At 42.4% G+C, this 23,987-nt stretch overlaps 1 protein-coding gene and 1 long non-coding RNA gene across 3 annotated transcripts; one reads left to right on the top strand and one right to left on the bottom strand.

The window, feature by feature from the left end:
* Nucleotides 1–8,921: 8,921 nt before the first annotated feature.
* On the bottom strand, nucleotides 8,922–9,699 carry LOC119293711. The gene is made up of 3 exons (XR_005143189.1): nucleotides 9,657–9,699; nucleotides 9,364–9,534; nucleotides 8,922–9,046 (listed from the first exon to the last, which is right to left on the bottom strand). It is a non-coding gene; the product is annotated as an uncharacterized LOC119293711 (long non-coding RNA).
* Nucleotides 9,700–18,156: 8,457 nt separating this feature from the next.
* Nucleotides 18,157–23,981, top strand: LOC119290675 (protein ROLLING AND ERECT LEAF 2-like). Of its 2 annotated transcripts, none has more exons than XM_037569308.1 (6): nucleotides 18,157–18,400; nucleotides 19,597–21,008; nucleotides 21,217–21,291; nucleotides 21,717–21,931; nucleotides 22,847–23,070; nucleotides 23,190–23,981. In XM_037569308.1, the coding sequence occupies exons 2-6, from the start codon at nucleotides 19,733–19,735 to the stop codon at nucleotides 23,839–23,841; spliced, it is 2,442 nt and encodes an 813-aa protein (XP_037425205.1). In that variant the 5' UTR covers nucleotides 18,157–18,400; nucleotides 19,597–19,732; the 3' UTR covers nucleotides 23,842–23,981. The 2 variants fall into 2 exon arrangements, with proteins under 2 accessions (XP_037425205.1, XP_037425206.1); XM_037569309.1 differs by having other exon boundaries at nucleotides 18,158–18,400; nucleotides 19,710–21,008.
* The last annotated feature ends 6 nt before the right edge of the window (nucleotides 23,982–23,987 follow it).

The following is a 23,987-nucleotide window of genomic DNA, read 5'->3' as shown; positions in this document are numbered from 1 at the left end:
CTGACTCAACTTCACACCTTGTAACACAGGCAAGAACCCTTTCTTTGCTTGATCCATTTTGAACTTTTTCAAAACTTTATCAAGGTATGTGCTTTGTGAAAGTCCAATTAAGCGTCTTGATCTATCTCTATAGATCTTGATGCCCAATATATAAGCAGCTTCACCAAGGTCTTTCATTGAAAAACTCTTATTCAAGTATCCTTTTATGCTATCCAGAAATTCTATATCATTTCCAATCAATAATATGTCATCTACATATAGTATTACAAAAGCTACAGAGCTCCCACTCACTTTCTTGTAAATACAGGCTTCTCAAAAAGTCTGTATAAAACCATATGCTTTGATCACACTATCAAAACATTTATTCCAACTCCGAGAGGCTTGCACCAGTCCATAAATGGATCGCTAGAGCTTGCACACTTTGTTAGCACCTTTTGGATCGACAAAACCTTCTGGTTGCATCATATATAACTCTTCTTCCAGAAATCCATTTAGGAATGCATTTTTGACATCCATTGCCAAATTTCATAATCATAAAATGCGGCAATTGCTAACATGATTCGGACAGACTTAAGCATCGCTACGGGTGAGAAAGTCTCATCGTAGTCAACTCCTTGGACTTGTCAAAAACCTTTCACAACAAGTCGAGCTTTGTAGACAGTAAAATTACCGTCAGCGTCAGTCTTCTTCTTGAAGATCCATTTATTCTCGATGGCTTGCCGATAATCGAGCAAGTAAACCAAAGTCCACACTTTGTTCTCATACATGGATCCCATCTCAGATTTCATGGCCTCAAGCCATTTTGTGGAATCTGGGCTCATCATCGCTTCCTCATAGTTCGTAGGTTTGCCATGGTCAAGTAACATGACGTCCAGAATAGGATTATCGTACCACTCTGGTACAGATCTTATTCTGGTTGACCTACGAGGTTCGGTAGTAACTTGATCTGAAGTTTCTTGATCAATATCATTAGCTTCGTCACTAATTGGTGTAGGTGTCACAGAAACCGGTTTCTATGATGAACTACTTTCCAATAAGGGAGTAGGTACATTTACCTCATCAAGTTCTACTTTCCTCCCACTCACTTCTTTCGAGAGAAACTCCTCTAGAAAGGATCCATTTTTAGCAACGAATGTCTTGCCTTCGGATCTATGATAGAAGGTGTACAGTGTCCTTTGGGTATCCTATGAAGACACATTTCTCCGATTTGGGATCGAGCTTATCAGGTTGAAGCTTTTTCACATAAGCATCATAGCCCCAAACTTTAAGAACAACAACTTTGGTTTCTTGCCAAACCACAGTTCATAAGGCATCGTCTCAACAGATTTAGATGGTGCCCTATTTAACCTGAATGCAGCCGTCTCTCAAGCATAACCTCAAAATGATAGTGGTAAATCAGTAAGAGACATCATAGATCGCACCATATCTAATAAAGTGCGGTTACGACGTTCAGACACACCATTATATTGTGGTGTTCTGGGTGGCGTGAGTTGCAAAACTATTCCGCATTGTTTCAAATAAAGACCAAACTCGTAACTCAAATATTCTCCTCCACGATCATATCATAGAAACTTTATTTTCTTGTTACGATGATTTTCTACTTCACTCTGAAATTCTTGAACTTTTCAAATGTTTCAGACTAATGTTTCATTAAGTAGATATACCCATATCTGCTCAAATCATCTGTGAAGGTGAGAAAATAATGATACCTGCCGCGAGCCTCAATATTCATTGGACCACATACATCAGTATGTATGATTTCCAACAAATCTGTTGCTCGCTCCATTGTTCCGGAGAACGGTGTTTTAGTCATCTTGCCCATGAGGCATGGTTCGCAAGTACCAAGTGATTCATAATCAAGTGATTCCAAAAGTCCACCAGTATGGAGTTTCTTCATGCGCTTTACACCAATATGACCTAAACGGTAGTGCCACAAATAAGTTGCACTATCATTATCAACTCTGCATCTTTTGGCTTCAACATTATGAATAATGTGTATCACTACAATCGACATTCAACAAAAATAGACCACTCTTCAAGGGTGCATGACCATAAAAGATATTACTCATATAAATAGAATAACCATTATTCTCAGATTTAAATGAATAACCGTCTCGCATCAAACAAGATCCAGATATAATGTTCATGCTTATGCTGGCACCAAATAACAATCATTCAGGTCTAGATCCAATCCTGAAGGTAGATGTAGAGGTAGCGTGCCGACCGCGATCACATCGACTTTGGAACCATTTCCCACGCGCATCGTCACCTCATCCTTAGCCAATCTTCGCTTAATCTGTAGTCCCTGTTTCGAGTTGCAAATGTTAGCAACAGAACCAGTATCAAATACCCAGGTGCTACTGCGAGCTTTAGTAAGGTACACATCAATAACATGTATATCACATATACCTTTGTTCACTTTGCCATCCTTCTTATCCGCCAAATACTTGGGGCAGTTCCACTTCCAGTGACCAGTCCCTTTGCAGTAGAAGCACTCAGTCTCAGGCTTAGGTCTAGACTTCGGTTTCTGCTCCTGAGCAGCAACTTGTTTGCCGTTCTTCTTCAAGTTCCCCTTCTTCCCTTTACCCTTTTTCTTGAAACTGGTGGTATTGTTGACCATCAACACTTGATGCTCCTTCTTGATCTCTACCCCCGCAAACTTTAGCATCACGAAGAGCTTGGGAATTGTCTTTTCCATCCCTTGCATATTATAGTTCATCACGAAGCTCTTGTAGCTTGGTGGCAGTGATTGAAGAATTATGTCAATGACACTATCATCAAGAAGATTAACTTCCAGTTGAATCAAGTGATTATTATACCCACACATTTTGAGTATATGTTCACTGACAGAACTATTCTCCTCCATTTTGCAGCTATAGAACTTATTGGAGACTTCATATCTCTCAATCCGGGAATTTGCTTGAAATATTAACTTCAACTCCTGAAACATCTCATATGCTCCATGACGTTAAAAACCTCGTTGAAGTCCCGGTTCTAAGCCGTAAAGCATGGCACACTGAACTATCGAGTAGTCATCAGCTTCGCTCTGCCAGACGTTCACAACGTCCGACGTTGCTCCTTCAGCGGGTCTTGCACCTAGCGGTGCTTCCAGGATGTAATTCTTCTGTGCAGCAATGAGGATAATCCTCAAGTTACGGACCCTGTCCGTGTAATTTCTACCATCATCTTTCAACTTAGCTTTCTCAAGGAATGCATTAAAATTCAACGGAACAACAACATGGGCCATCTATCTACAACAATATAGAGAAGCAAAAAACTATCAGGTACTAAGTTCATGATAAATTAAAGTTCAATTAATCAAATTACTTAAGAACTCCCACTTAGACAGACATCCCTCTAATCATCTAAGTGATCACGTGATCCAAATCAACTAAACCAGTTCCGATCATCACGTGAAATGGAGTAGTTTTCAATGGTGAACATCACTATGTTGATCATATCTACTATATGATTCACGCTCGACCTTTTGGTCTCAATGTTCCGAGGCTATATCTGCATATGCTAGGCTCGTCAAGTTTAACCCGAGTATTTCTGCGTGTGCAAAACTGGCTTGCACCCGTTGTGTGTGAACGTAGAGCTTATCACACCCGATCATCACGTGATGTCTCGGCACGACGAACCTTGGCAACGGTGCATACTCAGGGAGAACACTTATGCCTTGAAATTTAGTGAGAGATCATCTTATAATGCTACCGTCAATCAAAGCAAAATAAGATGCATAAAAGATAAACATCACATGCAATCAATATAAATGATATGATATGGCCATCATCATCTTGTGCCTTTGATCTCCATCTCCAAAGCACCGTCATGATCACCATCGTCACCGGCGCGACACCTTAATCTCCATCGTAGCATCGTTGTCGTCTCGCCAACTATTGCTTCTACGACTGTTGCTACCGCTTAGTGATAAAGTAAAGCAATTACATGGCGATTGCATTGCATACAATAAAGCGACAATCATATGGCTCCTGCCAGTTGCCGATAACTCTGTTACAAAACATGATCATCTCATACAATAAAATTTAGCATCATGTCTTGACCATATCACATCACAACATGCCCTGCAAAAACAAGTTAGATGTCCTCTATTTTTTTGTTGCAAGTTTTACGTGGCTGCTATGGGCTGAGCAAGAACCGTTCTTACCTACGCATCAAAACCACAACGATATTTCGTCAAGTTAGTGATGTTTTAACCTTCAACAAGGACCGAGCGTAGCTACACTCGATTCAACTAAAGTTGGAGAAACTGACACCCGCCAGCCACCTATGTGCAAAGCACGTCGGTAGAACCAGTCTCGCGTAAGCGTACGCGTAATGTCGGTCCAGGCCGCTTCATCCAACAATACCGCCGAATCAAAGTATGACATGCTGGTAAGCAGTATGACTTGTATCGCCCACAACTCACTTGTGTTCTACTCATGCATATAACATGTACGCATAAACCTGGCTCGGATGCCACTGACAGGGAACATAGTAATTTCAAAAAATTTCTATGCACACGCAAGATCATGGTGATGCATAGCAACGAGAGGGGAGAGTGTCGTCCACGTACCCTCGTAGACCGTAAGCGGAAGCGTTATGATGACGCGGTTGATGTAGTCGTACGTCTTCAGATCGACCGATCCTAGTACCGAATGTACGACACCTCCGTGATCTGCACACGTTCAGCTCGGTGACGTCCCACGAACTCACGATCCAGTAGAGCTTTGAGGGAGAGTTCCGTCAGCACGACGGCGTGATGACAGTGTTGATGAAGCTACCGACACAAGGCTTCGCCTAAGCACTGCTACGATATGACCGAGGTGGATTATGGTGGAGGGGGGCACCGCACACGGCTAAAGATCAATGATCAACTTGTGTGCCTTGCGGTGCCCCCTGCCCCCGTATATAAAGGAGCTAGGGGGGAGGCGGCCGTCCAGGAGGAGGGCGCGCCAAGGGGGAGTCCTACTCCCACCAAGAGTAGGACTCCTTTCCTAGTAGGAGTAGGAGAAGGGGGAAGGAGGAGAGATGGGGAAAGGAAAGGGGGGCACCGCCCCCTCCTTGTACAATTCGGACTAGAGGGGGAGGGGGCACGCGGCCCTGCCTTTGGCCGCCCCACCTCTTCTCCACTAAGGCCCAATAGGCCCATTACACTCCCCATGGGGTTCCGGTAACCCTCCGGTACTCCGGTATATGTCCAAACTTGCCCGGAACACTTCCGAAGTCCAGACATAGTCATCCAATATATCGATCTTTATGTCTAGACCATTTAGAGACTCCTCGTCATGTCCGTGATCATATCCGGGACTTTGAACTACCTTCGGTACATCAAAACACATAAACTCATAATACCGATCGTCACCGAATGTTAAGCGTGCGGACCTTACGGGTTCGAGAACTATGTAGACATGACCGAGACACGTCTCCGGTCAATAACCAATAGCGGAACCTGGATGATCATATTGGCTCCTACATATTCTACGAAGATCTTTATCGGTCAAACCGCATAACAACATACGTTGTTCCCTTTGTCATCAGTATGTTACTTGCCCGAGATTCGATCGTCGGTATCTCAATACCTAGATCAATCTCGTTACCGGCAAGTATCTTTACTCGTTCCGTAATGCATCATCCCGCAACTAACTCATTCCGTTAGCTTAGCACTATTATGCACATACGGAACTACTGATTCACACGATGCATGCGCTGAGATTAAATTGGACAAATCAGCTGATGCTTTGTCTGCTACATACTTGATTTTTGGGCCTCAAGCTTATTCATAGCCTTTAGGAAACAATCTTGCAGTTCTGGAAAAAAACGATTAGCTGAATCTGCAACTTTTTGAGTGGTACAGTAACTATTAGCCATGTATAGTGATTACTGACATTGATAGAATCAGTAGTACCCAACTAAAGCTAGTTTGATTTGATATATGCAGATACCGATTCACACGGTGCATGCACTGAGATTAAGTTAGAAAAGCAACTGGTGCTTTGTTTCCTCCATATACTTCATTTTTGGCTCTGAAGCTTTATTCCCGGCTGGCTTTCATAATACACTCTTCTAGTTTAAAAGAAAAACTGATCGACTGAATCTACAATTTTTCTAAGCGGCGACTATTAGCCATGTAGAGTGGTCGGTCACATAAATAGAAATCAACACTAGGGCAACTACAGGGCAGTTTGATTTAATTAATTTTCAATTATTTTGGTTTTCAACCTGCAGTAGATATGAGTGAAATAGGTAAATTGCTCTTTGAATAATGCAGTGATGAATACGTGAGTGAGGATATTTAATAAAGAAAAACGGAAAGTAGCCACTACTCTCAGGTGTATTACACCCGAGTTTACAAACACCTGGAAAACCGGGTTCAAACCAACTCCAAAAAATCTGAGACGTCAAACCTTATCAAGTGTTCGAGCTTCTTGAAAATTTTCAGCTAAAAATAACATCCGAGGAGCTCTCACTAGAAAAAACAAAATCAATGCTCAAACAGTGCAACAAAAGTTTGAACATCGATTTTGTTTTTTTCAGTGAGAGCTCTTCGGATGTTTTTTTTTTGGTTGAAATTTTGCAAGATGCTCGAACATTTGGTAAAGTTGTTGTCTCTAATTTTCAGTTTTTTTGGATTTGGGTTGATCACATTTCTTTCATTTTTTTGCAAACTCAGGTAATAGTAAATCAAACCTATTTAATAAAGATGATCGTAGCTTTATTTTACTTGTAACGGGCAGAGAGTATATGGTGATCGTCATAGTCCACAACTTGGAACCATTGGACAACAAAATAAAATGCTACTATATTCATGCATGAATATATTCTTGTTTGTATTATATAGAAAATACTTACATCTTCTCTTCCACTATAGAGCACGCAATTTTTTTGAATGATAAGGAGTTGCAACTATCAAACATAAGCCCTGCCACAGATAAGGTATGATCACTTATATTCTGTTTGGGACCCATCAAAGTTAAGCTGCAATGTTATTGATCATACTTTTTGAAATATCAATGTTGGTTACTATTCTTGTCAATCTGACTATATATCTTTTGTTCAAGAAACTTTGCTCCACAATGAAACTATGCAACAAGGGAAGTAAATACTAGTGCAGATAAGGTTTGTTCACTTTTTTCGAACTCAGAAACAATGTCGAAGACCATGAGAAGATTTCCAAAAGAAGTTTAATGTTGATCCACAATAGAATGAACTCTGGAAACAGTGATAGCACCTTTTTTTGTGCAACCTACTTTAGTTTATAAAATAAGGCTCATTCTTTTGTGAGTTCACTGTTCTATATCTAGTCTTCATAGCCCCGTGGCTGAGTCCTAATTATTGGCGAGATGCCAACGCAATGGTTCTTGAATCTCTACTGATCTTTTGCCTCGCTCCCATGTAATTTAAAATAAACTCTAATGATAGGTTAGTGCCATTCATCAGTTGATGGGATGGAGTAGTGGAGTCCCATGTGTAGCTACAGTTACTCGCATCCAATCCGTAGTTGCCTCTTTGTGTGCATTGGTTTATTCAGCTCTACCAAGAGATTGCATTGGTTTATTTCCAGTCACAATCTCTTGGTAGCGCTGGAGTCCCATGGTGTCATTATATTAGAATAAACCAAGGCGCAGAGTGGTGCTACTACCAGAAATCTCTACATTGTGTTTTAGAATGTCATGCAATGGTCAATGTTAGTGCAGATCGTATATACATTATGTATTCTGTATCATTTATTCCTTTGATGGTGTCTTGTAATGTAACATTTTTTATTTAATATATGAGGGTTTTTTTATGTTGATGCTCCCGTGCACTATTTACATTGGCCTAATAATCATTGCTTGCAATATACTCCCTCCGTCTCAAAATAAGTGACTCAACTTTGTACTAACTTTATTGAGTCACTTATTTTGGGACGGAGGGAGTATAAAATAGGGAATTTTTGAAATATCATTAATTGGTTGGTCGTGCTATGCCACAACGCTTTTAAGCGTTGCAATGATCTGTTGTGTCCATGTCAAAATTCTTACAGGGTAATCGCCAACGCATACGAAGCGTTGTTATGCTCTCACTATATACGTTGCTATCTTACAACGCTTTTTCACATTGATTACCAACGGATGCATATGTGTTGTTGTAGACCCTTGCAACGCTGCGTACGGCAACGCATATTGATCCGTTGGTGTAGACCTTAGCAACACTTATATGGACATTCGACAACACATTGGTGCGTTGCTAAAGGGGGGATCCTGTTGTAGTGTATCATTCTCCCAATGATGTGATCCCATTTATCAAATGAAAACTCATGTCTATGGTTAGGAAACCTTAACCATCTTTGATCAATGAGCTAGTCTAGTAGAGGCATACTAGTGACATTATGTTTGTTTATGTATTCACACATGTATTATGTTTTCGGTTAATACAATTCTAGCAATAAATAATAAACATTTATCATGAAATAAGGAAATAAATAATAACTTTATTATTGCCTCTAGGGCATATTTCCTTCACAATCATCATCACCACTTCTCAGTATTGCATCAATGCCAATTGGGTCAGCAACTACACAATAACTACCTTCATCTATGTTGTTTACTCAGCAGGTAGCTCACAGACAAGCCGATACCTTTGTTATTCAAGAGTTAAAAAATATAGTTTCTTTGGTTAATCAGACATTCAGATTAGAAGTCTGCATGGGCATTGGCTGGTAAAATTTCCTTACAAATTGGTACATAGTATGAGATATTGATGTAGAAATAACATGAGAATGCGAGTGGAATCCTTTAACGGAAATGCACATCACGCCTGAAAGGTAAAACACCAATCTTATAACACAGTAAGTAGGATCAGATTCCAACTCAATCATATTAAATAATTAAGTTTCCCACTAATGACCTCAACATCTTAAAGTATGTGTCAAGGCACGCACATAATAGTATTTCAACGAGTACTAAGCAATGGTGCCACATAAATCAGCGGGAACATTTGGAAAAGTAGTATAACCACATTGCATCAATCCTAAGTTTTTCAGCACCAAAAACACCTCTTCAATCTGCGAAAATAACACTGTTAGGTGCAGCAGGAAGTTGCAAATTGCAAAAAGAGAATAATTAGGCAAAACCTTCCAGTTTGCTAACTTAAAAGAACAAACACTAATCCTTATTTGTTAGATTGCTAAGAAAAATTCAACCAAAGCATGCTAAGGGTAATATACAACCCCTAAAGTTAAGTAAGGTACCATGACTAATCTAGATTGCCATTGGGACAAACAAACCAAAATGATTCACATTGTAACCATTTTTTTATTTGAGCAACAGGACAACTCGGGAATTGAAACACTATACATTAAACTTTAAATCGGCGCCTCACCTTCCAAATGGAAATTGCCTAAAGCTTAGGATCCAGCGGAATCAGCCAACCCAGAAGAACCGAGCTCAAATCCGTTAAGATAGACATTAACTTCATTGTGCTCCTTCTGGATTTCATGATTAGTGCGTTCACTTTCTGCTTTACATCAACCAACTTATTTGGAGGAGCAACCTGTTCGTAAGTACAAAGAACAGTATCAATAAAAAATCTAATATTAGATGAAGAATTGGGGGAAGAGGGAAGGTATGAAGGAGGCAGGGCTGGAAGAACGGGGAAGACAAACTAGTGACTACCTAACACATGGATGCCAAAGAAGGTTTCCTGGAGTGGAAGGAGTAGAGAAGGAGTGGCGGCACGGTGGCGATTATATGGATGCGCGAGGATTAAAGAAAAAGCATGAATCGACATTGGTAACCGACCTACAATTATTAACACCCCGTGAGTGGCGTGCATCGATTTCCATTGATGTGCTCTGAGTTACTTCCACAATCAATCCTTGCCGAGGGCGGTCCAATCGACAAGCGAGAGTTGGCCGCCCCCGTCCCTCCCTATGTCGTCGCTGGCGAGGCAACCAAGCGGATGGTTACCTGCTCGCTCTACCATCTCCAGGCGAGGCGACCCGGCCGGCAGATCCGAAGTGTGGTGGTCCTGTGAGCCAACCCCACCCAGCTTCGACCACCACGCGTGGGGCTTGCTCCTTTATTTGACATTTGCATCCCCTCGGTAGGCTGGATGGGTGCCTCCTTCGCGAGAGATGGGTCAAAGGGATGCGTGGGATTTACCCAGTGGTTGGCCCAATTAACCAGAATGCCGCGATTTTTTCTACCAGAGTAACTGCCCTTTAGGACAATCCGCCCACTTAGTGGTAAAACATTTTGTTCCACAAAATCCAACGACCAAAAATGACCCTGGCATGAGATCAGACGGCCGGAAAGGCTGGGATTAGGCTCAGTTATAATGTCCTAAATTAATTAGTTGTGTTGTTTGATGAATGTAAGTCACAGTGCAACTAATTTTCTACCCTGTTTGTAGGAATGAAATCGATACTTTTGAATGCATTCGAGTATGAATCATATGGATTAGGATCCTCTGCTGTGCACACCGTGCAGTAAGGCCGATGTCGTGTGGACCCGGCCCCATGTGTCATCTACACTACAGCAGTATACAATACTGCAAAGATCTCAACCCGAATCATATGTGTTCTTCTGAATGGGTGTTTATTGAAGAGGGATCTATGACCCAACGACACATGATTACTACTTGAAGTGAATTTATGCATGCTGATTTTTGACGATTGATTTTGATTATCATTCGTATATCACTTTTGATGATCCAATTTATGCCGGCTCTAATGGAGTTGCTCTAAAAAATTGGAAAAGAGGCATCACCACTATGGCCAGCCTCATGACAACCACAAATGCTACTACTCCAGTCTTGGTTTATTGGCCCATTCGTATTTAATGTTAAATTTTGACCACAGATTTAACTAACAAAGTGATAGTGCATGTCACCAAAAATTATACCATTGGAAACCATGTTTAAATACAATCCAATGATATATTTTCTGGTGACTTGTATTGCACCAGCTAGGCATGTGAAATTCATTGGTTGGTACACAAACTAACGGGAGATATAGGTTGAAACGGACAGCGCCGAATTGTTGAACATGGTGCAATCAATGGATATGGAGTGATCGAGGTATGCGAACCAGGTTAATGAGATCAGAAGAATTCTAACTCATGAAAGAAACATCAGTCTAGCTAAAGTTAGCACATATGCAAATGTAGCGAGTCACCTTGCTTGTATGGGGCGGTCGCAACAGCGCACTGCCCCTTGGCTTCGAAACTCCCCAATCGAAATAGCTAGCATCGTTGTCTCTGAATGTAATCACCGTGGTTGATGAATAAAAAGTTTCTTTCCGATAAAAAAAAAAGAGGAGGCGTAGGCAGAGCTTGGGTCTGAAAAACACCAAAAGGAAGCGATCGAGGGACTGCGAGAGTAGATAAATATTCGTTTCTTTCTGCGGTTTGCATGGACATTTGAGAATAGGCCCCCGAATGTAGTGCGAGATCACAACTCCAAGGCTCCAGCTCAGAACCTCGTGGTCCACTGAGTTTCGAGTGGAATACACACACGGCCTAGCAAAGAGGACCACGATTTCGAGTGGAACCTCGTGTGCACATGTTTATGACTCGCCACTAGTGGACCAGTGACCGCTGTCCCCCACACAGGTCCATGCACATGGTAGTTTTAGCGGGATCGACCAGGCGCTGCACAGAAGTATCTGCATTATTCTTCCTGAATTCAAGGTAAAATAAATGAAAGTTGTACCGGTAAAATACGGTAGCTGGGGCATTAGTCACATGGAGTGGTACCACCCATGTGTGTCTGCCAGAGAAAGAGGCAAACTAAAGGCGCACGGATCATAAAAAAAAGGGGGCATCAAAAGGTTCAAAACTTGACAAAAATCGGCTGGATCTTTGTCCGAAAGAGAAAAGCTTGGTGGCGTTGTGCATAGACAGTTATGTCAAAAATATGGTTTATTTCAGTAAAAAGAATTTGGTTTATTTAGCTTTCAGGTTACGTAGTTACACTGGCCTTAATTAGTGAGTAGATTATGTTTGTGACCAGTCTACTCAAACGGACGTGCTGACTCTTCCATTGTCTCTGTCTCGTCGTCGCCATGCACGCAAATTGCAAAAGCGATCAAAAGGTACATCCGCGTGCATCCGACGCTAACAGTGACCGATCGTACAAAAATGGATGGGCAGGTAGAAATACAGTCAGCCTGCAAGGATTCCACCGTAGATAGACTAGTGATTACACCGACCGTTTCCAAAAGAGCTTTTGGGAAAATCCGCAGATAATGCACCTGTGTGGCCCAGAAAAGAACCTGCCTCATCGATCCTACCTTAGCTTTTGCTCTGCAATCTATCGGACCAGGGGAATCCTGTACCAATAACGACGTTGATCGGCACGTCGAGCGAACGACATGTCAAACCTTCTTGGGTTTTGCGTTGGTGTTCTGGTTCGGTCGCACGTACATGTGTGGGAGCTTGCACGCCTGGGTCGTCGTCGCTTTCGGCACCCGGGCGACCACGATGACGGCGAGCGACGGATGGTCGACGGTCGCGTCCATTCGAGCGTGTTGTCTCGGTCCATCATGCCTTATCTTCAACTTCAAGGCATCGATTATTCGTGTTATTCGTTCCATAGGTCGACGTGTCGTTGTGAAGCACATCGAAGCAGGGAGGAAGACTGGCGTTGCGCGGGTGGCATGTAGACATGCAAATTTGCAACCCTTTAGGTATCTTCAACCCTTCTTAGTTCAGCTAAATGAACTTCAATTTTAAAACCAATCATGGGAAGGTACATAAACGATTTAGGTTTCAAATTTGCATTCCCGATGGCGCGTATGGGGTGCAGCCTACGCTTCTATACCTCAAAAACATTGTCCAAGATAGTTGTGTTGCATAGACTGGTCTTAAGGTGAATTACTCAAAGTCTGTATTGATATCTATCAACACTTCTGAGGATAAAATGATTGAGCTATCTAGCCTCCTTGGTTGCAAAATTGATGTTCTTTCTCACACATATACTGATTTGCCTCTATGCATTACCAACCCCAGAGTTGAAGATTTTGTGCCTATGTTAAAGATATTGAAAACAGGTCACTAGGATGTTCCACTCTATTATCATGTGGAGACAAACGCGCCGTTATTAAATCAGTTATTCTCAAGCATGCCCATATTTTTCATGTGCATACTGATGATGCCCAAGATTGTGGTCAAGAAAATCAACAATTACCTCAAGAACTGCTTCTGGAGAAAATATGGCTTAAAAGAAAGGGGTGCTGCTCTCATATCATGGGATAAAGTATGCAAGACCAAAACCCATGGTGGACTTTGTGTTTTGGAAATCCATACCCATAATCAAGCTTTGCTCATGAAGTTTCTTCATAAATTCTTCAATAAGGATGGCATTCCTTGGGTTAACATTATCTGGGAAGCACACTACCAAGATAATCTACGAGGGGACAAAATGGTTGGTTCTTGCTGGTGGAAAGCTATCCTTAAGCTCATTCCAAATTTCAAGCAACATGCTTTGTGCAAGCTGGTAGAGGGGATACTACTCTGTTCTGGTCTGGTATATGGCTAGATCAACCACTCCACACCAAGTACCCAGAGCTACACTCATTTGTGATCAACAAAGAAATCACTCTATCAAAGTTGCTTGAACACAAAGAAAATAGTCAGTTGTTCCATAGACCTCTATCACAACAAGCATTCATCCAATACAGTGCCCTTCAAGAAACCATTAATAATAGAGACACAACAGATGCTCAAGATAAATGGACCTATACTTGGACTTCTCCTCGACACTCATCCGTGAAGATGTACAAGGCCATCATTGGGACTATTACACCTCATAACATCTTCAATCATCTATGGAGCACTGCATGCAACCTCAAACACAAAAAACTTCTTCTGGCTACTTCTGCATGATAGAGTGAACACAATGAATTTATTGCAGTGTAGAAGCATGTATTTACAGGACTACAACTGTGCATTAAGTTTTGATGCTACATAAGGAACACTCATACATCTCTTTTGGAACTGCCCATTTTCACTCATGTGTTGGCACAATCTCACCCATCCCAAGCAGAGGGGCATTTCTACATATGATCAGATCCATTTTACAATGAACAAACTTCCGGTTGCAATTGCAATGGAGATCATCATTATGGGACGCTGGAGTATTTGGATGGTCAGGAACGATAAGATTTTTAGAGTGGCAGCACCACCTCTGGACACTTGAAAGCACTATCTGTGAGGGTCTTCAGACAACCAAACTACGAGCTAAGCAAGTCAAGTAGAGAAGATCAACACTTGGATAGAACAGAACCTGTAATTTAGGTCCTATATGATTCCTACATCTGGTACTGGGTGACTTTTATTGATACTTGCTTTGCTTTACATATTTTAATTGATAATGATAATGTCGTAGAACATTGTTCTACAATTTCGAGTCAAAAAAAGTTGTGTTGCCCTTTTGCAGCTAGTTGGTGCTGAAGGCATCAACATGTAGAACACAATTGCCGCTTACCTGAGAATTGGAGGTGCCATGATTTCTCTGAAAGAGGACACAACGAACAAAGTGAAATAGAAAAAATAGAGCATCACCTTTTGTATATAGTGTTTGTTTGGCCAAACAAGTTCAGTTTACTGGGTTGGAACTGATGATCATTGTCTGCGTGTGAAAGTATGTGCTCTTCAACCATGTATATGCTTTTGATGGATTCCGTACTATGATCACTCACAAAAGCCTTGAAAATAGTGGCACTAATTAAAAAGCCCACAAACAAACAAATAATTAATGGATAGATCTTACAAAGAAAATGATGTGACATAGCATGAGTCTGCTTTTAGTTTTGCGGTGAGTTTGTGTGGCTAGCACCAACAAACATTAATAATCCATAGCTTGAAAGTTTTATATTTAGTTGATCGGATGTGCCCTTTTCCATTGACTTGTTATTTGATTGTTGGCAATTACCAGGCGATCTTCTTGGTATGGGTGTGTATCTCCAAAGGGTTTTGATTACCTGGTTGTAATTTTAGTTACCATTTGGTAACCACGTTTCTCGTCCCCAGCAGTACGCACTCTTTGCTTTTTTAGTTTAACCAATTAACATGTTTAATTAAATAACATAACATGTTTGTTTAACGATATATCAGTGGAAAGGTCGCGCGAATGCGGTGGTAATGCGACGCGACACCATACTAAGCTCCCTAGAAATCGAGGCTTCTAGTGCATCGAGGTAGTTTTTGCATTCATGGTCCTACATGCTAGCGAGTGGATCGGTTGTGTGCTATAGTTGGGCCTACTCGCACTTTACTGTGGCGCTTCTATGTTGTTAGATTGCCAAATCTTTAATTTTGTGAACATTTGTTAATTTCGTGAACATTTTTAAAATTCGTCAACAATTCTGAAAATAGGGGAACTTCTTCTGAAATCTGGGAACATGTTCTAAACTCACGAGAACTTTTAATTGACAAATATTTTTTGGATTTTGAGGAACAATTTTGAATTTTGCAAAATTGGACATTTTATATATTCAAAATCATTTATGGAATTTGCTAATATTTTTTAAATTCATGATTTTTAATGTAATGGACATTTTTCAAATCTGTAAATAAATACATGAACATTTTTATTTTTAGAATGTTCTTAAAATCCACTAACGTACTTTATTTTATCAATACATTTTAAATATTCTCTCTAGCTTTTTTTTCTAGTTTTCCTTCCTCTTTGTTTTTACCTTCACTTTTTTAGATGGGCCGAGGCCCAATCGGGTGACTGCCAGCCAACTGAAGTAACCATCTTGGGGCGTGCGTGTTTGGTCGTCATTCCAGGTGTTGCGTGTTCAATAGGGTCTCCAACGCGTTTGGGTTATTTCGCTGCCGGGGAAGTGGCGACCTGGTATCTTGCTTCGTGTGTTTGTGAGGGGTTCGCCGGTTGGCGCCAACTTGTCGGTTCTGGGTTGAGTGACCGGGCCTCCACTTTCTTTGACTTCTCTGTCATCTCATTGCGGGGTGTATTCGCTTTGGAAGACCCACCCTAGCTAGGGGAGAGGTAGAACAAAAAAAAACAGGTGTTGGAGATTGATGCCAATACTATCGAAAAGTTCTTGTAGTTAGAGCATCTCCAACACGCGTTCAACGCGCCGTGCGGTAAAAATGTATTTGACGCACGCCCATCGTCTGGTTTGGCGCGGCGCGCAGCGTTTGCTTCAGCAGCCGCGCTGAAAAGCCGCGCGCGCGCAGCTCCAGCAGGCGCGGTAAAATGCAGCACCCGCGCTCATTCTATAATATTTTTTTAATTAAAATTGCATAGATAAAAAAAGCGATACATAGATATTTTACATCGGTGCAACTACTACGGTATAGATGATAAATAGTTCAACATACATAGATAGATAGATAGAAACTACCACGGCATACATAGATAGAAAACTACTCTAACTCGCTACCATCACCATCGTCATCCTCGTCGGTGTCGTCCGAGGTTGAGAGCCATACGTCGTCCCAACGTTCATCGTTCGAGGTGAAGAACGACCTCCCACCTGCGGAGACGATGTCGCACTGCTCGTTCGCCACTGCCTTCCGCTGACGCTGGTCCGCCCGCTTCGAGCGGCGCCTTGCCGTCCTCTCCGCCCAGTAGGCACGCTCGGCGTCGACGTCCTCTGGGTGGCGACGGCGCCACTCCGCCATGGCTCGCTCTTCCTCCTCGGCGACGAGGAGAAGGCGCTGCCGCCGAGCGTGGTCGGCACGGTCCATGTCCGTGATGAGACACGGCGGAGGGGCGAGGCGCTGCGCCTCCTCGCGCGTGAAGACGTCCCGGGAATTCATCTGGGACCGGGGCCTCTCCAAGCGCCACGCCGCAGCGTCGTACGCGTGGACCGCCTCGCGCGCGCTCCGGAACGTCCCGAGGCCGAGCCGGACGTCGCCGGCCCGTATCTCGACGGAGTACCAGCCGTTGGGGCGCTCGCGGACGCCGCGAAAGCCCCAAGCACCCCGGCGGCATGGTGGCGGCGTAGAAAGCGGCGACGCGGTGGAGTGCGAAGCGGCAAGATTGCGAGGAGAAGGGCGCGTGGCTGTTCTGTGCGCGTGGTGAAGCGCGGGACTTTATAGGCGCGCGCGAAGCGGCGCGCCAAATCTAGCGCGCCGCGTGCCGCTTTCTACGCGCGCGCGCAAATGCTTCCCGCGCGCGGTAACTTCCCGCCACCGCTGGAGCGCGCGGAACCAACCGGCGCGCGCGAAAAACTGATTTTACCACGCGGGCGCGCGTTTTGCCGCGCCTGTTGGAGATGCTCTTAGGCCTTGTGGCAGTAGATCTAACATCAAAGTCGGGAAGCGACTAGGTCGAGAGATTATAGTCCTTTTAGGGATGAAAACTAGCACAAGAAGAGTAATTTTAGTTGCGGCAGAGGCACAAGTGAATTGGGTGGGTTGGGAAGGAGGGGTGCATCGTACATGGGTTTAGGGTCATGCCTACACTTGGTAGCAAAAGTAGAAAAGTTAGAGAAAAAAGAGGTCCATTTTGGTTTATATGGTCTAATGATCGAGTCGGTTTATGTAGGATAAAATTGATGATTCACCTGAACTCAAACAATTAACGATGAAAACATCGAACCGGACACCATATAAACACGATGAAACAATCGAATCAAATACCATGTAATAAACCAAGCGAACCAACTTGTGGTTGGATTGGTTAGAGGGACTGTGATATTCCCAGCCCATCAGGTTTCAAATCCTGGTGCTCGCATTTATTTCTGGATTTATTTCAGAATTTTCGGCGATGCGCATTCAGTGAAAGGAGACGTTACCGTCTTTCGGAGACGCTCATAAGGGTCGGTGTGCATGTGCGCGTTCATATGAGTGAGTGTATGCACGTGTATATAAGCTCTTGCGTCTGTACTGTGTTAAAAAAACCTAATAAACCAGGAATATCAATCAACTTAGTTTTCAGATTTTCGGTGTAAAAATGACCACATCAATTCGTAATAGTAGTATAAAAAGAGACTCAACTGGCGAGCGTGAAATGACACGACAAAGCTTGCGTCATCCTCTAGCGCATTGCATAAAAACATAGAGAAAACTCGCGATTGTAAAAGAAGAGAAGAGAACAAATGCCAGCTCGTTTCGCCTTTTGCCTTTCGGCTCCATCCTCCCCTCGTGGCCAGTGGCCAGAGCCAGGCTACGGGCACACGCCTCCCTCTACACGTCGGGTTCCCACCAGCCTGTGACCCCACCCGGCAGGCACACACGCGCATACGCATCTTTCTCATCTGCCGCAGGACGGCAGAAGGCACCGCCCCGCACCCGCACCTGCTCATCATCTTCGAAGCTTCTCTCCTCCTCTCCACCCCACTCGACGACCAGCTAGTGCCGACCTCCTCCACAGCGCCAATCCGACGCGGCCGCCGCTATCCCGAGATCCCGTGCCCAACGCTCCCTCTTCGAGGCCAAGCCAGGTGATTCTCTTCCCTACCCTCCCCTGGATTGCTCTGGGCGGTTTCTCCGCGTTGATTAGGCCAATTGCGGTGGGTCTGGCACTGGGGTGGGTGAATTGGGTGTTACTTGTGTGCTCCATGGCCGCTGCGAGGCAAAACTTGGATCTTCGATGTTTCCGTCGGGGTTTCTCTTTTGTTTGCCTTGTTAGTACGCGCTCAAGATCAGTTCGTTTTCTTCGTCCGCGTTATGGTGTACTGATATCAATGGAGAACTTGTGGATGGATGATTCGATGTGATGATGGGGCCGTGAATTAGGTGGGTGATCGCAATGGGCTGTCCGAGTTAATTTTCCTACTGCTTATTTGCTGGCCGGATTGGTAAAGCTCAAACTTTTTCCTTCTTATATGCGTGTTCTTTATTGCTCCACAATTCAATTGAGCTCGTTTAGTCCAAGACGTGCTGATCCTTCTAAATAATTTGGACGTTCCTGGGATTAACTCATATTTGAGTTCGGTCTCATGCTGTTTGAGAATCCCATAACGCCTAATCTGCTGCTTCAAATGGCTTGTCCAAGATTGAGAGAATACACTTGATTAGTTAAGGGATTTAGGCCGTGGCTTGATACTGCATAAATTAGGTTTCTGCTTGCTTCTATCAGCTTTTTGGCGAGACAATCGAGGAATTTGCTGTGTTTGTTCTCTTTAATTGGTTTATTGAATGAGGATTTAGGGGGAAAATCACATATTCTTGAAATGCATCCTGTCTGGTCGTTTAAGTGGAGCTGGTCATGGTTTTGTTGTATATACTAGTATACCCTTATGGACTAGGGAAGCAGTGTTCTAGTTGATGCAGGATCGTATGAGGTTAATTGCTGGCTTTGTTCCCAGCATCTGAGTTCAGTTTCTGTATTTCTATTTGGAGTTCCTCGGTGCTGCTGAGAAGAGATAAAATTTTGGGACAGATTTGAGCAGGCTAGTTTTAGTGGAAGTGAATTTGTGTGCTGTACCCAAAGTGCTTGCCTGTGAGTGACGCATACCGAGTTTTTGTAGAATATTTAGTATATACAGTGGTGATCAAAATTTATATTTCCTTTTGAATAGACTGAATCTAATTGGTATGCACAACTGCCGATGAAACGTCGGGTTATCTTTCTTGTCAGCTAAGTAAACTTTTGGATATTATCTAATCGTAAATTACTTAATATGTGGAAATGCAGGTACGAAGTTGCACTGTCTGTGCATTGTTTTATATAAAAACATCTCTCTGCCATAAGAGCTTTGATCTGCAGTGCATGGCTCTGATTTTGCTGTTCTTCTAAAATTTGCTCAGCATCAAGAGTGACACACATTAAAATGGGATCTACACGAGCAACGAGTGAAGATGACAAGGCTCTTGTCTTGTGCCAGGAAAGAAAACGTTATGTGAAAGAAGCACTTGATGGGAGATGTGCATTTGCAGCTGCTCACTTTGCGTATATTCAGTCGCTGAGGCACACAGGATTTGCTCTGAGAAAATTTGTAGAACCTGAAGTGCCAACAGACTCTTCATTATACACATCAACATCTGCAACACCAGAGCCTCCTGGCATGAGGCATAGATCGATGAACCTCTCCCCATCTGTATCACATCCGGCCAGTGACTCCTTCTCCCCAGCTCCGTCCCCGTTATCTTCAGGGCGTTTCCATGTCAATCATATGAAAGCCGGGAGGAACCCAGCGAGGACTGTTGAGGAAAAGGTGCCTGTTCCTGTAACAGCAACTCTGGAGACTTCATCCTCAGTTCCCATTCAAACTGTACATGATCTGGATGATAGTTCTACATTTGAAGCTCCTCCAGGGACACCACCATGGGACTACTTTGGCCTTTTTCAACCTGTTGAGAGCCAGTTGTCATTTCATGATGAGAAGGAATCTGGTCATGATTTTGAAAATGCTGATGATATTAGGCGCCTTCGGGAGAAGGAAGGAATTCCAGAGCTTGAGGAGGAATTGGAGAAGTCGCATGCTCATGCTGGTGATGTTAGGCTCTCGCAACAGGAGAAAACTCCAGATGTCAGAGATGGGGAGCAATCTACTATGAGTGGAAGGGAGGATGATTTTGCAGACTCAGAAGATGATTTTGAGAACCCGTCTTCTGAACCTTTAGTGCGGATGTTCAAGAACCGCAATGATACACCTGTTGAAAATATTGTAACAGATCAGTCACCTGCACATCTTGCTGCAGATAAGGTTGTCTCAAAAAATTTGGTAGATAAGGTTGCCTTGGAAAATATTGCAGATAAGGTTGCCTTGGAAAATATTCATTCCAAAACGGAGGAGCCGAAAAGTGACAACAAGGTACTTGAGCCAAAAAGTGACAATAGGGTACTTGACATTAGCATGTATGAAACTGATGAAACCCCTGTGACGAGCCCTGTGAAAGAAGTGGCATCTTCGGTTGCCGCTCATCCTATAAACGGGAAATCGAAGGAACCTTTTCGTGATGTTAGAAATGGGGTAACGGACCTGTCTACATCCATGAAAGAGGTTGAAATCTTATTTATCAAGGCATCTGATTCTGGCAAAGAAGTCCCGAGGATGCTTGAAGCGGATAAAGTCAATTTCCGCCCTTTGCTAACCGAAGAAAGAGGTTAGAACTCAATTAATTAGATTACTGTTCTGTAATATTTTGATGGAGCTTTGCTTCAAAACAAATGATAGAAAGGTTCTGGATGCAACACTGCAGAACTCATGATGTGAAACTATATCAATATTACTTGTACCAATGGCCATTATTACCTGCTGTTCCTTCTCTTTCTAGTTTAATACTTGGGTTAACTTAAGTAATTATAATGCAGCACGTGGATTAAAGGCACCAGGCTTTTTTGCAACACTCTTTGCTTGCTGCAGGGAGCAAGTCCCTGTTCCTCAGCGTAAGTTTTTTCTAACTCTCAGTGACAGTCTTCCTTCCATTTTCCAGCACACAATTCTAGTTCCTGTGATTACATCGTATGATGTCATTTGCATGTTATTTCTTCCATGATCTTCCGTTGAAGTGGCTTATTTTTCTACGTGCCGGAAAATGATATGTTCCATGAAGATATGTTCTACTTTTCACGGTTTCCTGTATAGAGCTTGACCATTGATTATCCTAACATGTTAGTATAACTGTATGAATATCATTGGTGAAGTCGAAAAATTCTGAACACAAGGGCATATCTACAGTTTATGCGACCAACATATGTTATTTCTTTATGTGCAAAGCTTTTGCACTTTCTCTAAATAAAATTGTTATTATTTCATCTGTTATCCTGTTGTAAATGGTAGGGAGGAATAAATATCTTGTGCTTTATTGCAGCTCCACCACAAGCCGACATGAAGCATCTTACCTGGCATAGATCAGTGTCTTCGCACTCTTCGTCATCAAGAAATCCTCTTGGGGCAGCATCGAAAGTTGATGTCGATGGTCTCACTGGAAATATCTTTAGTGGTGTATACATGAATTCTGGCAGTCACGCTTCCACACTGGATAGATTGTATGCATGGGAGAGAAAGCTCTGTGATGAAGTTAAGGTAAAAGCTTATTTGGCCGGTCCTTTACGAGATACTCTTTTTTTCTTAATCTGTTTTAGCCACTGTTTTAAACTAGATAACACCTTATGCGTTGCTAGAAAATTTTATAGCAATTAAATTATCAAAGGTAAAATCAGAATATATGAGAATAATACCACACCACATTTTCGTCATATGAATGATAGCAAACGTAGAGGTAAATAGATGGTGGATGCATGTTATATTGTCTTGTGACATTCAAGTTCAATTATTTGTTGCTGAAAAAAAAATTGATTATATGGAGGACTTGCATGTGGTGGAAACTGCAAGGGTTGCATGCACATGATGATGTAGATGGCTTTCATGTGCATTTTAAATGCGATCACTTGCTTATGAAAAAATAAAAATAAAAATTGATGAAGTGGAGGACTTGCATGTGGTGGAAAGTGGAAGGTTTGCATATGCTTGATGTTGTGGATGGCTTGCGTGCCCATTTAAATGGGATCACTTACTTAGATATGTAGGATATCACGTAGTAGAGGCTTATTATGTACTCTTTTTTTGAAATAAAATAACGCAAATTGCACTGGGGTTATAATGATGTTCTTTTATCTCAAGCTTGGAGTATTGATTAAAAATGGAAGATGAAACAATGTGCAACAAACAGAGCCTGAAATATATTTATATTGAATGTTGGTACACATGATATGCCACTTGAATATGCATTTAGCAGTTTGTGCCATTCCTATTTTCTGTGTTTGAATTATTTGTACTATTATTCCTGAATAAATGACACATCTCTATGTCCTTTTGCCTTGAGTCTGTGAATTGGTTGACACCTCCATATTTTCTTGCCTTTTTTCTTTAAATGACCTCTCCATGTCTTTTCACCATATTTAGTGTTTCTGTAAATGCTAACCTTTGTATTGCCTTCAGGCTAGCAGTACAATTTGCAGGCAGTATGATGAGAAATGTAGGTACCTGAGAAACCAGGAATCAAGAGGAGAAAGCCAAATGAGTGTTGACAGAACCCGTGCTGTTGTGAAGGATTTGTACTCCAGAATTTGTGTGGCCATTCAGAGAATTGACATGATTTCCAAGAACATAGAGGATCTGAGGGACAAAGAGCTTCAACCGCAGCTTGAAGAATTAATTGGAAGGTATTGGTTTTCCATCTATTTCGTACGTAACTACATACATATTGCAATTCAATAGGCATTTTCTGGAATGATCTTAGTTTATCATTTGCTCTTGGTTAAAATATTCACATTCTTTGCAGCTTAACTCGCATGTGGGAAACAATGCTCGAGTGTCACCGGCATCAACACGAGATTATTAAGCTAGTATCCAACAGTGGCGGTATAAAGGTCTTAATCCGGTCGGAATCACAGTTCCAAGCAACTCTACTCCTTCAGGTTGAACTAAAGTCACTATTTTCAAACTTCCAGAGATGGATAGTATCCCATAGATCTTACTTGAATAGCCTACAGTCATGGTTACTGAAGTGTGTGAAATCACTAAGGACGAAGAAAAAATCTAGAAAGAAGAAGGATACCAATTTTCAAATAACAAATTTTGCTGTTGCACCCATATTTACAATCTGTGAGCAGTGGATTCAGTTACTGGACGAGTTGCCAATCGAAGACTTGGAAGGTGGCATTAAAGGTCTCCTTGCAGATATAAACCATTGTATGCCTCGTCAAGAGAAGAGGCGTGGTGGTTCAAGGTCTACATTCGCAATACCTAATGGAGGGTTGAATGATGAAATGAGGGGAATCCATAGAAATGACGCTCATACGGATTTACAGTCGAGCCTGGAGAGCTTCCTAGGGAAGCTTGAATTCTTCTCAGATGTTTCAGTGCACAAATATGGTGAACTCAAGAAAAAAGTTAATACGGCAAAGGAGAAATATGAGCAACAGAATAAGTAACTTAAGGAGGAGGCAAATCGGTTGCACTAATTTCTGGAGTGAAACATAATATAGCTCAAAAGTCATCAGAGATGGATAAATAAACCGTCCATTGTGTACATTCGTTCATCGAACTAATAGGCACAAATCACTGCCATCATATTTTG

The sequence above is a fragment of the Triticum dicoccoides genome, chromosome 4B (assembly GCF_002162155.2).
Source record: "Triticum dicoccoides isolate Atlit2015 ecotype Zavitan chromosome 4B, WEW_v2.0, whole genome shotgun sequence".
NCBI classification, from domain to species: domain Eukaryota; kingdom Viridiplantae; phylum Streptophyta; class Magnoliopsida; order Poales; family Poaceae; genus Triticum; species Triticum dicoccoides.
This window is presented reverse-complemented; position numbering and strand designations above follow the sequence as displayed.